The sequence below is a fragment of the Mauremys reevesii genome, linkage group 2 (genome assembly GCF_016161935.1).
Source record: "Mauremys reevesii isolate NIE-2019 linkage group 2, ASM1616193v1, whole genome shotgun sequence".
Taxonomy (NCBI): domain Eukaryota; kingdom Metazoa; phylum Chordata; order Testudines; family Geoemydidae; genus Mauremys; species Mauremys reevesii.
In genome coordinates this window covers 83,414,646-83,432,544 of record NC_052624.1, presented here as the reverse complement: position 1 = coordinate 83,432,544, position 17,899 = coordinate 83,414,646, and the positions used below count along the sequence as shown (strand labels likewise).

Below are 17,899 nucleotides of genomic sequence, written 5' to 3'. Positions count from 1 at the left end.
GGGGAACTCCTAGCTTCTAGTTCTGGTGGATCATGGTCTAGCTGACCCCGAAATGGCCAAGGGCATTTCTGATTAAACAACAAATAAAGCTATTTTTGAAACAGGCCAGGACACTTCCAGTCTCCCAAACATCTTGGGCTAGCCCACCTCTGCTTTTCCTCCACGTGAGACGTGAACCTGCCCATTTGCAGTTGCAAATTGCAAGCACAGAGTGTGACGAGACTGTGAAAGAGGAGCAGACAGGGAACGGTGGTGGTGGGAAATAGGGTGTAAATTGAGCAGAGAGCTGGAAGGGCGAAAACCAAAAGGAGTAAAGGGTGGAGCAGGGAGAGGAGGGGTCAGGGCCGCCCGGGGGGGGCAAGTGGGGCAATTTGCCCCAGGCCCCGGGCCCAGCAGGGGCCCCCACAAGAGTTTTCCGGGGCCCCTGGAGCAGGGTCCTTCACTCGCTCCGGGGGCCCCGGAAAACTCTCGCGGGGCCCGGGCCCCCGGAGTGTCTTCGCTCCCGGTCTTCGCTGGCCGGGGGTCCTTCCTCTCCAGGATAGAAGGACCCCCCCGCTGCCAAATTACCGCCGAAGTGGGACCTTCGGTGGTAATTTGGAGGGGGGGGCCTTCCGTTCTGGGACCCGCCGCCAAAGTGCCCCAAAGACCCACGGCGGGGGCTGCACTTTGGCGGTAATTCGGCAGCGGGGGGTCCCTGCCGTGGGTCTTTGGGGCACTTTGGCGGTGGGTCCCGGAACGGAAGGACCCCCCCACCACCGACTTACCGCCAAAGCGGGGCCCCCCGCCGCCCAAGACCCCGGGCCCCCGGAATCCTCTGGGCGGCCTTGGGAGGGGTAGGGGGTAGAAGATGGGGAGAAACTGTACTGGATGAAATACTGTACACAGGACACCCTCTTGCACCAATCTGACTTTTGCAAGATTCTTCTTTCCCTACCATGGACTTCTCTATAGTTAGAAAGACATTGTTCTTTTTTTGTTTCAGAACTGAACCGCTCTGGGGGAGGGGAATTTTGATTTAAATAACTAGGGGAGAAGTTAAAACTCCTACTAGGTCTACAAAATGAAAGTCTTTCAAGAGACTAGCAAATATCAGACACCAAAAGATGTACCCACAATGCAGGTGATATTGGCCCTGGGGATAGGTACCATCCACACAAGAATTATCAATACTGTCACTGCCTCATATGTGCTACCTGATTAATTAAATAAAGCTGTTTGGAGACAGGGCCAACATTCAATGATCAGTGTGCAATAATTTCTTAAGACTAGAATTGTTTGAATAACAAAGAATTGTTTGAATGCCTGATATAATGGTAATAAACAATACACCTATAGCTAAACAAAACTACATGAGATGTTTTAATGCAGCTGCCCCCTGCCCATTCCAGGGTACGGTCCCGGCTGGTAAGCTCCGGGTTTTGATTGTCTATGGTGAGATGCCCTTAAACTAGGCCTCGGCGGTCGTGTTATCGTCACGCAAGGCGGCAGTGCCAGCATTTCTCCTCGCCCAGAGCTGGTGAGGTTGCTGTTTCTTGCCGTCCTTCCTTCTTTCCCTGCAGGGCTGTTTCTTCTGGTAGAGTCCGATTTGTTCTCTTGTACCAGGAAAAAATAAATTAAAAACACAAGCCAAGGTGATTACAATTATTTCATTTAAAGCAAACACTCCTTCCTCACCTCCCTCCATCGTTGCTCCTGCCATCACCCTATTTATACACAATAAACCTATCTGTATGCACTTGTGATCCTGTAGAGGTCTACACTGAGAAACCAAAAGTACAGATGTTAGCACCTGTATTCTGGCCAAGATCCAGTTTAGGTACCTACTGCCTGTCTGCCTAAGTTCCCTTTGCAGTTTTATTTTGACAGTTATAAGAGGCAATAGTTCCAGTGTCCTTACTTCATCATAAATAATACACCTCTACCTTTGTGCTTATTATGCATTTGTAATATTGGTTTTTATTATATATTTTCATTAACATCCACAATGTGCAAGGTACTTTCCTAACCTAAATAAAGGCACAATCCCTACTCTAAGGAAGGATGTATCACAAACTGATTGAGAAATTTCAAATTCAGTACACTTGATGAGGATGAGGAGAAGATCCAAGAGATGCTAATGTGTTTAACTATAACCACCAGCTAAAATTAAAATGATCAATAGCATCAACCTTCTTTATGCACGGTTGCTCCATTCAGTTTCATCAAGAGTTACTCAGCTTGGCATAGCTGGTGTAGCTATTCCTACACATGCCAAACTTTTTAGCAGTTTTTAAAAATCTGTTTCCACTTCAAATTCTTGATACTCCCTAGCCCAGAATTCACTGTTGTTGTCTCCCCACTCCCCTCCCCACGAATATTCTCAAGGCAATTTCACCTGACACGATAAATAGAGATTGGGCCTGAATCAAAACCCTCGCTCCAAACTCTCAAAAATATTGGGCAACTTCAGATCAAAGCGTTGTGATTTGGGGCCCAACCTCTGTATTAAGACTCATTAGTACTTCTCCAGAATGAGCTGTGTTATGACATGTGTAGGAATAGCTAGCTGTATGCATAGGCTTAAGGAAGGCTTAGCTTGCTCTGCTGGCACACCTCCAGGCAGCATAATGGAGATATGCTCTAACTCAATGACTTCCTATGGTCTGTGTTATACAGGAGGTCAGACTACATGGTCACAGTGGTTCCTTCTGGCCTTACAATCTATGTGTTAAGTCCTCAATAAGTAGTATTGCATTCAATGATTCTATTCCATAGAAGTAACTATTTTTGCCAATAACCCACATTTAGAAACATTTCTCACCCATCCAGATTTGATTCCTAATTCTGCTTTTACTCCCCAGTCTGAGACGAGCTGGGATTGCTGTGGAGTCAACAAACTGCCATCCAGTGGAAACATCTTGTATCAGTAGCATCTCAATAATAATTTCCCTTTGGGAAGCTGTGTTGAAAGGATTCCTTTCCAGTTCTCCCCAGGCCCTGGGCTAAGGTGAGGGATTCCAAGACCTTGCCTAAGGCTTTCTCTACACTACCGCTTTTGTCGGGAAAACTTGTGTTGGTCATGGATGTGAAAAAACACACCCCGGACAACATAAGTTTCACCGGCAAAAACGCTGGTGTGGACAGTGCTATGCTGGTAAAAGAGCCTCTCCAGCTGACATAGCTACCACCGCTCGTAGGGGGTGGTTTAATTATGCTGACAGGAGAGTTCTCTCCCACTGGCATAGAGTGGCTACATGGGAGACCTTTCAGCGGCACAGCTGTGCTGCTGTAAGGTCCATAGTGTAGACATAGCCTAAGGTTGCACAGGATATGCCCATTAAAAATATACTTCTTTCTTCCCCCAGTATTGCAGGGAAACTTAGTCAGACAAAGTCTGCCCTTAGTTATGCTCATCCAAGCCCCTTGCACTAGTGTGTCTGAGGACAGAATTCAGAATTTCTTTATGTTCACAGCCATTCCAAGGTAAAAATTGTGACTGCTGGCAATTTCCAGCAACATCCGGGACAAACCTCATTGAATTAAGTTTAAGTATTTTAGGAGTCCATTGTAATAAAAGTTACATTTTTATGTGGCGTTGTAGGGTTGTATGAGACTGACTAATGTAAACCTTGGGGAAATGCTAGGGACAATGTGTGTGAGGTGGATTTCCTAGGAAGTATTGGGGAGGAGGAGATTGCAGCCTCCCACCAACAGGAGCGTCGGCAGCCTTTTTGGCGCCCCAGGTGGCGGAAGGTCCTGCCCCCAAAATGGCGCCACCGACAGAGGCGTCAGAAGGTCCCGCCCCCGAAATACTGCTGACGACCGCGGCAGCCAGATGTTTGGCCGCCGCGGTCGCCGCCCTCCAAATGTCAGCATCCTAGGTGACCGCCTAGGTCACCTAATGGGTTGCGCCGGCCCTGCCCACCAACTATCTCAGCCTTTGCAGCTTTACTCCCAGGCATGACATTTTGTCTGCTGATCACTTGTTACAGGGGGACAGTTCAAAGATTCTTCAGGCCCCAACAGACTGAGGAAGGACTTTTGAATCAATAGCCTGAGTTTAAACTAACAGAGGGCCGGCCCCAATTTCTTGTAAGGTGGTTTTTGATGTTTTCTCTGTAACACACCTACCTCTGCAATGCTTCTACCTTGCTTAGAAAAAGCTGTGTGATAGTTACGCTATCAGTCTCTGAAGAGAAAGCAAGCAGGTCTGCTTAGGCAGTCTGTCTTTTACTGGGAATAACACAGTGCAGGCAGGGAACCGTTCAGCTTGGAAATACCTGGTCACAAGGGGAGAGAGAGATGCATGTCTTGCTTGAGAGCAGCAGCAGCCAGGGGAGCCTGAGAGTGAGTGTTCTTGCTGGACCACTGAGGGGAAATATAGGTGCAGTTGCTCTGAACTGTGACAAAAATCTCTCTAATATGTTTTACCTTCGGTTGGTTTGGGCTGACTCTCACTCTTTGCACCTGGAACCAGCAAGTCGTCTAAGTCTTGCATTGCAGAACTAGTAGTAGCTTTGTTGTTCCTCTTGTTTTTCTCCTCGTCACGTTGCTGCACAAATTAAAACTGTTAGATTTCATTTGCAGTTGGAGACGTGATTTGTGAAATAGTTGCTTGGTGTCATGCGTTTCCTGAGGGGGAGTTACCTATGTATGAAGAGTGACAACATTTGATGAGGTCTCTGTCTCTCTGAGTAGCAATGCCTTCTCTTTCATGGCCCCTTCTGTACTCATTCATGATCACTTGTCCCACTATGGAGTTGATTTGTGTAGCTTTAAGGAGCTCACGTGCCTCTAAAGGCCACATACAGTGTATCTAAGGTTTGGTCCATATCATATTTGAGAAATTATAGACACATATAGCTTGTATTAAGCCCTGGGCAGAGTTGAAGTTGACATTTAGCCTTAATTTCTGGAGGCTGCTGATTCCTGAGTGCTCATATTCTCACCCTTAATGTTACATCAATCCCTGGGGGTATTTCATGGAATGTACTTTATGTGGCATCAATTTTTATTCTTCTTCTGACTACGAGCCTGTGTTGTACCAGTAAAATGGCAGATACAGCCTCGTGTAGGGCTAGACTCTAATTCTGGATCTCAAGAGACCTGGGTTCTGTTCCTAGCTCTGCTCCTGGCCCGCTGGGTGACCATGGGCAAGTCACTTCACTGTACTTCAGTTTGCCTTTCTGTAACATGGCGCTAAGGATACTGACCTCCTCTGCAAAGTGCTTGGAGAGCAACAGGTCAAAGGGGCTATATAACAGACCTAGGTGTCACTGTTCTTGTTAGCAAGTCTGTTTGCTTTGTAATTTTTATAAAGCCTACATGTTACGTTGGTAGCACTTTATCTACGCTGGCGAATCTTGGCCTCCTTTTGGCATTCACTATACGAACATTAATCACACTGAATTATTTGGGCATTGAGTTTATTGTGTGGGTAATAATATGCAGTTCTGGGGAAATTTCATTGTAATTTTAGCATGAGTTAATATCCACTTATTAGGAAGCGTTACTGAACAGTATTGTAATGAGCTACTGAACACTGCCAAAGTGAAATGCACAATAAAGAAAATTCACTTTTTTTTTATTGTGCAGTTCCATAACATGGTTTAAAATGAAAAGCTATTTAAAAATAATACTCTAGGTCAAAAGGCAAGTGCCATGGTATTTTAGAAACATCCATACTGGATAAATCACATACATACCATTTGCATTTTCTTCTTCAGTTCCGTGTTAGCATGCTGGTATGCTTCAGCCACAGCATTCAGATAGTAGATGGCTAGGCTACAAATATAAAAAGAAGATATTATACTGACAGGATAGGGAGGTAAGCAGAGAACTCCAGCTACTGCATGTGCATGCATCAAGGGATGTGCTCAGATGAAAAAAACACTGAAGATTTTTTTCAAAGGAGCTGAATTACATGGAGAACCTCCCAAATAAGCAATGCTGCATTGGGTTTGCTGCATTTGACGTGTTGCTTGCCAATTTTGGAAAATATAAGAGTTGTGTTAGAACTGGGGTGCGGTCTGATGCAAAGCAAAAGTAGCAGCAGGACCAACGGGAACAGCTGTAATATCTGAACTGGTAGAATGCTCATGGTCAAGTCACTGCTGTGTGTTTGTGGTTGGGTGGGAGGGGGAGGAGGAGGCACTTACTAGATACTGTATCACTCATTAAAAACCTTTAAAGTTATCCTTGGCTACAAACAGGATTTGGGGGGGGCACAAAGGCTAACTCACTGGCAACACCCTAAGTCTCAAAAACCCTTCCTCCCTCTTCTACCTTCCACAAATGACCTTCAATCTGTTTCCTCTCAACTCGCTACATCATCCGTTCCCCAGCCACTGCACTCAGATGGGAGTTAAACTGGAGATTGTTATACCAATTGCCTCTTCCCCCAGGCAATAAAGGAAGTCTCTCTGTCACAGACTGCATGGGTTCCAAAAGCTGGCAGCTCTGTTTGCAAACTTATTGTGCAAAAGTGATGGTGGGCCAGTGAAAAGTTCAGTATCATCTTCCCAATGATCTCATGATAAAGACCAACCCCCAAAGGCTACGTTTTTAAAGAGCCAAAGGACTCTCTGGTGTAGCTCTGCTAAGCTCAAGAGAGTCACACTAGGGCTGAACATGGTCTGTTTTGAGCTGTCATTACTTTCACAGCAGCCCCCCCTACACACTGTAATAGAGAACAACAGGGTGCTGATGTCTATTGTGGATATTTGTATGGCTTCTTTCACTGTAGTACCCGAGCACCTCACCGTCTTTAACATATTTTGACTAACAACATCCCTGTGAGCTAGGGCAGTGCTGTTATCCCCATTTTACAGATGGGGAATGGAGACACACAAAGGCTAAGTGACTTGCCCAAGATCACACAGGAAGTCTGTGGCAAAGCAGGGAATTGAGCCAAGCTCTTCCAAGTTGAGGCTAGTCACTGAAGAGTCTTACCTCTTCTACAAGGCACTGCTCCAGTCCACAGCCTGCAACCGAACTGTTACTAATAGGTACAGGTTGGGAAACCATGTAAACTAGAGACAGTTTGGAGTGCAGTCATGGGCTTTGGGCTTGATTCTTTCTCTCACAAAGAGGACAAGCCCCCCCCCCCGCCCCCAAAGATAAGATAAAATAAAGGTAGGAGCCACGCTAGAGGGAATCAGAAGCCAAAGGAATCAGAGGAGATGTACTGGCAGTGGCAGGCAGCCCTTCTCTCACAGAGAGGTACATATTTAAAAACATGCTTAAGTGTCTGGGACTGTCTCATCCCCACTGCCGCCAGCAATATTTTGGTTGTCAAAAATGTCTCCTACTGCTTTTGTAGAATGATTTTATTCCTTTAAAATCCAAACATCATCTGCTCAGTGACTCCAAACCATTCCTGGAAAAGCACCATCAATTTGCTGCTACTGCTTTTAAAAAAAAAAAAAATTCTAGTATATAACAAGTAATATTGGAACAGCTAAGCTTACTGACAGTTCATAATTTGACTGCATAGCTATGGCTCAGATTCAGTGAGCTGGAAACCAAGTTAGAAGGCTTTTTGTAGGGTAGATTTAAAAAGAGTGAATCCAAACACTGCTAGACAGGGCAAGTCTGTCGAGGATGACTAGTTTATTTTGAAGCCTTTTTTTATATACTTCCTGGGTGGGTGAGGAAATAACGTGTATATAAAAGGTTTGTCTGGAAAGAATATACTTAAGTTTGCAGAGCTCTCTCCTATGTAATTAAGACAAATCTCCATCTACTCTATATTAGTGATGCAGCATTTTGGGAAATGAATTTTTTCCTTGTGCTCATGGAAACATCTTTTGGTTATCTGTAAGCAGATAATAGTTTTATATCTACACAATTGAATTTTATGACTAATCTAGGTCTTTTTTTTTTTTTTAATCTGTTGCTTTTGGTTCTAAGACCCTCCATGTATGTCTGGTTTTGACCTGACTGCACTTAATTGCCTGAAGGAACCATGTTTTTGGAAAAGATCACTGGAATCTGCTCTTTCAGAGCCCTTGTGGTCTCCACTGGCTCTCTGTTTTCTCTATCCCTTATTCTCCAGATCTTTGAGTTACTCTGAGTAAATCAATTTTCCTTTCTGCAGATTCCAGTTTCCTTTTCAGTCCTGTGGCATCCCTTCATTAATAGCGGTAATCATCTTAAAATCTTGGAACTTCTCCTCATTTCGCAACTTATTTAACAAGTGAATCAATAGATGTGAACTTGGTTAAAAAAATTTCCCATCAGGGCATTAACGCATTCCCATGCTACTTGTGGCATTTTGTCAGCCTATGTTCCTTCTCTCATATATTTGTTGCAGTTATTCTGGATTTGCTCCAGTTCCTCACTGCACCTTATGTCTCTGAGTGAAATTACGGTCAGCATTTTAGGACTGAGCTGCTCATACAGCTTTTGATCTTCACTTAAGGGGACTTGATGGAGGGAGGCGAGGCAGGGAAATACCATGAAAAAGGGTGGTGGAGTAGGCTTTCTGAGAAGCTGCATCTTACACATCATGTGATTTGTCCCCCAGTTGATTTTTGTGACAATATAAGTAATTTGCACTAGGTGTGTGTGGATTGCTCCCCCAGGCTAGTGGCTGGTCCACATTAGAGGTTTGAGTCTGCTACTGCTTTCCATAAGGGGGTGAGTTCTTTAACTCTAGCGGTAAAGGTCAGCTTTTCAGCTCTGTAGGTCCTGAGTTCAGATCCTACTACTGGCCAAGTGAGGGTTGGTTACCTATCCATAAACCTTGTTTATATAAAATAGCTTCTCCCAGAAAAATGAGGCAACTAGAAGTAGAGAGGAAACAGACAAAACAATTTCACTTAAAGTGTAATATCTAGAATGTACTCTCTGGCAATTGAGACAGTGTAAATGAATAGGAGACATCTAAAATTGTTCCCTCTCCACCCACTCTCCTTTCACAATTCCCCCTCCTTTTCCAGAAACAAATGAATTCAGTTCTTAGAAAGGGAGAGCACATTTTATGAGTGGCTGCCTGCCACTAAAACCAAGCTAATATAAATTTATGATTCACCAGCCACTGTTTGCAGAGGTTATTTTTTGTATTAAGGCTGCATTGCAGGTTGCCTTATCTGCTTCATTTAGGAGGAAGAGATGCAGTATCTTTCAGAGCTAAGTGAAATGCTGGCAGCTGCATTTTCTCTTTTTAATCTTGTTATACGTTGGAGCAGGATCAATGTAAGGGACTGACCCCAGTTTGGACTTATCTTACTGTATGTACAATAGCAGGGGTGGTGGTAGCAGCTAATGGATTATAAGGAGGGAGGCAGGAAATCAGGGACTATAAATGATTCAAAGCTACCTAATTATTCCTGAGAAAGAAGTGGATGAGACATAAAACCAAGGCTGTGGCCACTTGCAGTCATTAATTATGACACAATCAATGGCAGTGGTAGTTTTAGCTATGTAGATGCTTGTTCACACTAGTTTCTGAAAAACTTTCAGATGGTAGCTGTTATGTTTCTGAAAATCTGATAAATTGAAAGGCACAGTTGGCTTATCTGACACTTTAATTGGCTCAGAAAAACACCCAAGCAAGAAAGCAACAAAAAATAGTCAAGTTACAGCAGTGAGAGGGGTTCTTAGTTCCAAGCTACTTCATTCCTAAATGCCAACTGCAGCCAACTCCAGCTGCTTTCAAGCAGCAAATCTTTTGAACTCTGCCATGCAGAATGTTCCAGACATTAAAATTGTAGAAACCACAAATAATCACAACAGTCCTTAAAGCTACATGTGCTAATCACAGCTGTGACTTTTAATCACTGCTGATCTAGGCTATCTAGTTGCAATCTAGAGGGAAAAGGCTGTGTATCTCATTAAAACCTCATGATCTCTCAAGTCTCCCTTCTCTCCAAACCTGTATTATTGCAAATCTAACTTACACCATAAGCAGAACTGCAGGTATAATCAGGCCCGGATTTGCCACATAACTGAAGATCTTGGCTACAAAAAGTGGAAAATCCTGCTTGATGGTCTCTTGGATGACATCATACATTCTTTTCTTTCCACTGGAAAGATAAAACGACCAATTACACATTGTAGCTGGTTACTGAAAGGCCACAGTACTGCCTTATTAAACAACTTTAAAAGATTTTTATAAAGAACAATAAAATTATTTCATTGTCTGTCAACGTGTTGTTTGCTACTGAAACTTCAGATATTAAAATACTGTTGAAGTGACTTCCTTACAAATATCTTTCAGTCTAGCCACTCTTTCTTGAGTTCTAATTACCTGTTTTTAGAGGTATTGATTGTGTGAATGACCTCTACAAAGGTAACTTGCTTCAAGCACTAATATATATGTATATGTTACCTCTCCAAGTTACTTCTACTTATTTATTTCCCTTGAATCCACACAAATCCTACAGACTTAAGAAAAAAATCTGAGATTTTTGACTTTCATATCACATTGAAGATGGTCTTTTTGTTGTGGAGATAGCTCTGCTTATGCAAATCAATGCTTTAACTAATGAGCCAACTTCAAGAACAGCTAAGTAAGATCGAAATTAGCAATCTGTGATGATCACTAATAGGAAGCCCACTCAAGGAGTAATTTTAAACTAGACTGAATAAAGCATTAGAGAATCTGCTGTGTGCAAATGAAATAATCATACACAGGAAAGGGGCTGGGCTACATAAGCTAGGAGGTTTCTTCGTAGCATTCAACACTTATGATTCTGCGAATCAGTGCTGGAGTCAAATCATGACCATTTCTGTGGGTCATATTAGCCCTACTCATAATCCTTAGACTCACTGTATTCTTGGTTATTTAAGAGCTAAAATAATTATTCTGGACTCCAATTTGGAAGAAGTCACAGTCCATCCTCATGACAAGGGTCAACAGAGACATAGAGGCTGAACCAGTGCCACAATTTCACCCATCTGCATTAGTCAAGTATGGTACATTACTAGCCAAATCCTCAACATTATGGTGGGAGCTGTGCTGAGAGGGTTGAGCAAGGAAGATACAAGTGGATTTTGAAAGAGAAGCTTCAAGGTTTGAAATAATTCTTTAATGCTTCAGACAATGCTTGGGAATTGTTGTGAATTGATTTATGGACTTTGAAAATCTCCTGTGGTTCAGGTACACCACTCACATCTGTCTATGTACAGATTCTGTCTTTGAGAGTAGTGCATGACTGTGTGCAAGTACTGTAGTGGATGATATTAGACTTCTTACTTTCATGTGTCCACTCAGTGGGAGGACCCCCCCACTTGGCTGCTCATGGAGCATGAAAAATGTTTTCTGCTTTGGTCAGCAAAACACCAAGGGCCAGCCCTGCATGTGACTGTCATGTCTGTGAAAGGTAGTGGCTGTGGAGATTGAAGTACTTTTGTTTTATAAACCAGGTACAGCATGAGTAATGAAGTTTCCTGCACTGTTCCGCTAACATAAATCAGCCTAGGAAATAGAGAGTCCACTTCAGGGAGGCGGGTGGAGAAAAAAGGGGGAAAGTCATCTCTCCTGAGTCTGCCAAGAAGTTTCCAGATAGTCTGGTAACTTTTGTGATCTAGAGCCCTGCTGTGGGAGGAGATTTCTAACTCATTTCAACATAACCACTCAACAATCATCAGAGGGTAACAAGTCATTGTTTGTGGGTGTTTGTGTATGTGAGGGCAGGATTGAGAACACAGGGCTGGATATTGTGATGTACTTTTAAAGGGCAAGATAATTAAATCCTGCTAGTCTGGTCTATAAATGAAGAAAATCTTGGTATTTCCTCTCATTCTCCAGCTCTCCACAGATTTCTGCTGACATTCTCCATTAGCAATTGAAGAAGCTAAGACAGTGTAACTAAAGAAACGATTTGTTCTGATCTGGCTCCTTGCTAAGTCAGGCTCAGTGTGCACCAGGAAATAATGTTACTAAATCAAATCCAAGCTCATGGGCATATTAATCCAGTCCCTTGAACACTCTGTGCGGTGCTGGTTTGGAAACACAGAGAGAAATACCATTAATAAAGTAGCAACAGAGAAGCTCAGAACAATCTGATTTCTGTTATTCCTCCACCAAATACAAAAATGATCACGTTGCGGTAGCTATTGACTATCGGGAAGCCCTTGAAAGATGGCGTTTGGGACTCCTCTTTCTTTGCAGAACATTGAAATGTGTGTCTGGGACTTTTTATTCTAGGGCATCATATTCAGACACAGACATCCATTCTCCATGGATATGCTCCAGAATCCTCTGTTGGTTCCCATTGCACTTTTTCAGGAGGAACGACAGGAATAGGTGTCAGGGGTTTTATGGGATACTTTGGTTTTTGGAGATGGCAGGAGACTCAGTGAATTCTGCTATCTAGGAGTAGGTTTGTCACCCCAGATGACTGTTTGTTTGCAACTCAGTATTGGTCATGATGCACTGGTGCATGTTCTAAAGAAGAATGTAACTAGACCAGAATAGAAATATTATACAGTCCTTGTTAGGCAACATGCCTTACTTATTACACTATTTTTTGCATAAAAGCAGAAGAAGAATTCAGGCTTGTCGTTATTTCATACCTGAATGGTCCACAGTCAAAGGAAGGAGGGAGGGACATTATGGTGTAGGCCACTGGCAGTAGGCTTAGGAACAGGATCAATAGCAAGAGTCCCATATAAAAATTATTGGATTTGGATGCTTTGAACACGCGTTCATGAGGGACATTGCTACTCATAACTGCCCAGCACTGAAAATACATGGAGGTTAGTAAGCGCAGCACATTTATACCAACCAGTCCAGGTGCATAAAAGGATCCCATCCTAAAAAAAACACACAAGAGAGAGCACTATTTACCTAGACTAGGGTTCTACTTCAGGATCAGCAAACACATTAGCATAGGTGACAGGTATACATGGAAATGATTCCGGCTAGGTCAGTTTATGCTGCTCTCATTTCCCTTCCACCCACCACATGCAGAAAATGACCACTCCCAAAAGAGCATCCACCCTCCGCTGGCATATATGTAGAGACATGAGTGCATCTGAGGCTACGTCTTCACTACCCGCCATATCGGCGGGTAGCAATTGATTTCTCGGGGATCGATATATCGCGTCTCATCTAGACGCGATATATCGATCCCCGAATGAGCTCCTGTCAACTCCGGAACTCCACCAACTCGAACGGCAGTAGCGGAGTCGACATGGGGAGCCGCGGACGTCAATCTCACGCTGTGAGGACGGTAGGTAATTCGATCTAAGATACTTTGACTTCAGCTACGTTATTCACGTACCTGAAGTTGCGTATCTTAGATCGATTTCCTCCCGTAGTGTAGACAAGCCCAGAATCTAACCTTTCTTTTAAAACAAAGCTTCTAGCCTTCATGGTTGGGAAAGAAAACCATGAAAACGTTCACTGAGTGTAACTGGTAGAGAGACATCTGCCTAAGTCTGCAGACTGCCTCCAGCAGAGGGGGCAGTAGTAACCACTAGAGCCAGCTATTTATCATCAGAGTAGACAAGGTTCCTCAGCTGCTGCTTTGAGGAGACACCTGCCACTGCTCCCAACACTGTGAAGGCAGAAGGGGGCCACTGCTTGGTGATGGCTGTGTGGGTCCCCATGTTGGGTTGTGCCCTGGCCCTGATTGCCTTATTCCAGCCCAAGCTCCACCCAATTGATGCATCTGTTAATGGTCAAACTTGTACCACCTAGTAACATGCTCAAAGCATGCAGATCTCCCTCCCCAACAGAAAAATCAAAATAGGTTATCATGTCATCTTTAAGAGATCTATAATCTGGGGGAAAGGTCAATTTTATCATCCAAAAATAATCCTATAAAAGGAGTAGGTCATGATCTGCAGTACTAATTTCCATTTAAAATCGGCCAAATATTTGTACGTGAAGGTGAGGAATGAGCTGGGTTTTTTGTTTTGTTTTTAATAGCAAGGAACAAAAATCAAAACAAACAAAAACCCATGCAAATCAGTCCATCCAGTTTGGAAAATCTAGCTGCGTTACCAGTCTCTTGAATTCTTAGTGCTGTTAAGGATTTTTCCATTCCAAGGGTCTGGGGTGGGTGGGGGGAGAGCAAAGATATCTTACCAGATCATTCCTTGATTGAAGATCAAGCCCAACACGTTACCACTAATATCAAATTCTGCATAGGAGGGCTATATGAAACGAGAGGGGGAAATAATTTATACATAAATTATCTGCTGTTGCTTGGTTTGCCAAGGTATAAAGGTGCTCATTAAGTTCTAGTGTGTTAGGGGATTCCAAGTAGAGCCCAGATTGCCTATCTATTGAGTAGGTAACCTGTGCAGCTATGAAAACAAAGGGGAAGTTGTGCACTGTGGGCCTCCTCTCCTCTCTTGCTGAAAGCTGGGAAGGCCTCTGGTGGTGGTTACCAAGTGTTTGGGATTACTTTGCCCTTGTTTTGAATCTCTGAATAATAGAGTCAGCTATGAGGAAAAGGTCTACAGTGTGTGGGTTTATTTTACTTCTCCAGCTGCTGTATCTGCCCACTGGCCTAGTTATATCTTGGCAAGATGTTTAATGTTTGAGTGGTTATAACAAGGTTGAGAGTGAAAAATACCCTGACTACAACCACTTGCTTAAATTTCCCAGAAGCAGGTGGGGGTTGGGGGAAGGGCAGAGAGGGGTAATTCTGAGAGGACTTGTGGCTTGTCCAATATGTGGTGTCATTTTGTACTGAACTACCTAAATACCAAAGTTTTCTGCAGTGGTGGTGTAGCTATGTTGGTCGCAGGATCTGAGAGACACAAGGTGGGTGAGGTAATATCTTTTAGACCAACTTCTTTGGCAAAAGAGTAAAGCTTTCAAGCTCCACCGAGCTCTTCTTCAGGTCTTTCACAAACAGAAGTTGGTCCAATAGAAGATATTATGCCTCACCTATCCTGTCTGTCTAAATACCAAAGGGCAGAATTGCCTTGTGTGAAACAGAGTCTCTTGATGTTGTAGGAGTTGACAGTGCTATAGTATTAGTATAGTATAGATACGTATTTGATCTACCAGACGGTGGCATTCATCTCCAAGGGGAGATGGTGAAAGCCTGATTGCCTCGGATATTAAAAACTGGACAGAAGAAACAATAGAGTAATATGTTCCAGGGTACAATTCTGCCCTGGATTCAGAAATGGGTGGTGGTAAAACAGACTAGACAAGCTAAAAGGTCTTTTCTCTCTCTAATGGTTGTGATTCTGTAAATTGTGTGTGTGAGAGAGATTTTTATCTATTAAAATGCTGCAGGCAGGTCAAGCATGATGCATAATTTTGTTTTGTCAGTAGAAATAACGCTCCCTGAGAGAATGGCATCTTGTTTTTGTGAGACGGCCAAGGGAACAGTAGTCCTACAACAAAGTGTCATTAAAAATGCTCAGTCTGACACCATATCTAACTACAAAGTTTTGCCAACACAAGTTATGTTGACATACAGCTGCTGCAGTTAGTACACTACTTGTGTGCGTGCATACATGGCTCCTTGCATTGGCGCAGAGTGTACTCACCGGCAGCGCTCCTGTCAATGCACAGTGCGGTGTATCCTGATAGGTATCCAAGCATGCAACTTGCCACTATTCATTTCACTGTGTTCTGGGTAGTTTTGGCAATACATAGTGGGACAGAAATGACTCACTCAGTGTTGACTGGGAGCCAGGGGTCAACTTCCAATAATGCAATGTTCTCTATTCCATAATATCATTTCTGTCCCATAATTTTCATGCCTATTTTAAATTTCCCCATGATGCTTGTGAGCCCTAAAACCTCTGCACTTAATAGAAGGCCGAAATCTTGGGAGGCACATGTAGTGCTTAACACACACACCCACCCCCCGACCCCTAGATTGCAAATATGATTGCTTACCCCAGGCACTAAAATATCTAGTTACAGCTCTGATCTTCTGAAGAATGATAAATTTCCCAGCCTTTCATCTGGTAACACAGGTTGGGCTAGGATGCTTAACTCTCAGTCAACCCCAACCTCTGAGTTGAATACTAAGTTTCACTGAATTTGACAACAAAAGGAGGAGCATGTGAGCAACAGCAGGTTCTTCTTGGACTTCATATTCAGCTCCTGTGTTTCAGGGAGTGGTTGTTTGAACTTATGGGTAAATGATCTTGTTTTAGTAGTGTGCAGCAGGCACAAAGAATTACCTGATGGTCTTCCTCCTCTTTGCTGTCCTCCAGAGACAGACTGCTTTGGGGTATACTGCTTGAGAAGGAGATAGTCTTTTAGCCTTGTACTGCTCTTGCTGAACTCCGGGGGATTGGGATTAGACCCCAAGCCCCTGAAGGTTCACGTGCTTTAGCTTGTTAAGCCTGGTAAGCTTGTGATGAATTCTGAATGCAGTTTGTTTCTGGGTTACAAAACCATTCTGTAGCATGACCGTGTTAAGGGCCAGAGACAAAGAAAGTAGGGAGCATATAATGAATCCTAAAGCAGCACTTTTAAGTGTCCCTGAGAGATGGTGAATAGATGTAAAATAAGCCATTTTTTTTCTATTTATTAAAAAGTGCCTGAAGGATGCAAAAGGCGTATTTCATAGCTTTCCTGGAGGGTGTCTCATAAAGCAGCCGGAAAGGATAAAAGGAACCCCCCAAATAGCATTGTAGAGGTAGTTTTGAAGAAAACTCTTAGGAAATCAAACAAGTCTAAAAAAAGAAAGGAGTGGGGAGTCAAAATGGAGGCTGGGGCATAAAAGCTGAGATTCTCACAAAAGCAAGATTCATGAGCATGGTTCACACACACAGTTTGAATCTCTGACTTCTTCAGATTGAAAAATGTGCCCTGCTATGGAATTTGGGGATTTAAGCAAAGTGGCAGCAAAAGAGAGGGGTGGGTATTTAACTCTAGAAAACTTCCGTCACTTCCTTACTATTGAAAGAGAGTACACAAAGGAAGGGTACTGGATGGGAGACAAATGGGTGAAGGGGAGATTGAGAAGGCCTAGGGTAAAGTATGACCTGCTGTAGCAGGCACTGAAGTCTTGACGCATCCCTTTTTTAAAATGCAGAACTGATGGCTCCGTGGCATACAGTTTGAATAAAAAGTGTCAGTCATAACAAATCAAGCCACACATATAGGAAACTTTAAGGAACAGGGAGGCAGTTTGCCAAGACTGGGAGGAAAATCTTGATGGCACGAGATGTTTAAGTGCAAAATCACAGGATGGACATAAATGAAACTGTGAGAATCCTTGAGAGCTGAAAGACTGAAGAATGTTCCTATTAGTGTCCCATAAGTGCAAAGCACTATGGGGCAAGGGGAATTCAAGCACCTATTACTAGTCTAAAAATATGCTCTCACCCATGTTGCTCTCTTCTCTGCTTGCATGAGGAGGGAGTGCTGCACCCTCCCCCACAGAAATCATCCTAAGGGGCTATTGGATAAGCAGAAAGCAACCTTCCCCCTAACCCCAACTTCACTCTGCAGGACAGTGGGAGAGGTAAACACTTCTGTCTCACTGCAGTGGCAGCTATGCTAAACTCCATGGCATATAGCCTGTAACCCCATAAGGGTTAGTGCTGTAAGTGGGACACCCTCATAAGTTTAATTAGTGAAGTGTGTCTGTTGACCAGCAGAAAGTGCACTGTGGAAGGAAATCTGCTCATTGTTCTATTGGAATTATTAGGGCTTATGAGACCTTGTGGAGTTCAGCTCATTGTGGTGTTTGTGAAATGAGCTGTGAGGGGATGAAAGGGAACCAGTCCCTGGGTATTCACTTGGCAGTCAGAGCTCAATGACCAAGAAGTTACTCACCACTAACTGGTAAGTTTGAGAGAGTTGCCTTGGCATATTCACAAGTGTAGGAAGCAATGCTGAGCTTCAAGAACATTCTGGAAAGCACTGTCTGTTGGGCCATGTTCTAGTGTGCCCTTACCTCCTGTGTACCCTTTCATGCCTAGAGGCAGCATTGCAGGCAGTCTACTTTCTTGGTCCCACAATGGCCTCTCTCTGTCTGGG

General features: G+C 43.5%; 1 protein-coding gene across 1 annotated transcript in view; it reads right to left on the bottom strand.

The window, feature by feature from the left end:
• Positions 1-1,359: 1,359 nt before the first annotated feature.
• TMC2 (transmembrane channel like 2) overlaps positions 1,360-17,899 on the bottom strand; it is a 55,434-nt gene continuing 38,894 nt past the window's right edge. Inside the window, exons 15-20 of the mRNA XM_039525503.1 lie at positions 14,021-14,088; positions 12,502-12,741; positions 9,882-10,007; positions 5,685-5,763; positions 4,411-4,531; positions 1,360-1,592 (exon numbers count right to left, since the gene is read on the bottom strand). Coding sequence (XP_039381437.1) covers positions 1,360-1,592; positions 4,411-4,531; positions 5,685-5,763; positions 9,882-10,007; positions 12,502-12,741; positions 14,021-14,088 — 867 coding nt within the window. The remainder of the gene's footprint in view (positions 1,593-4,410; positions 4,532-5,684; positions 5,764-9,881; positions 10,008-12,501; positions 12,742-14,020; positions 14,089-17,899) is intronic.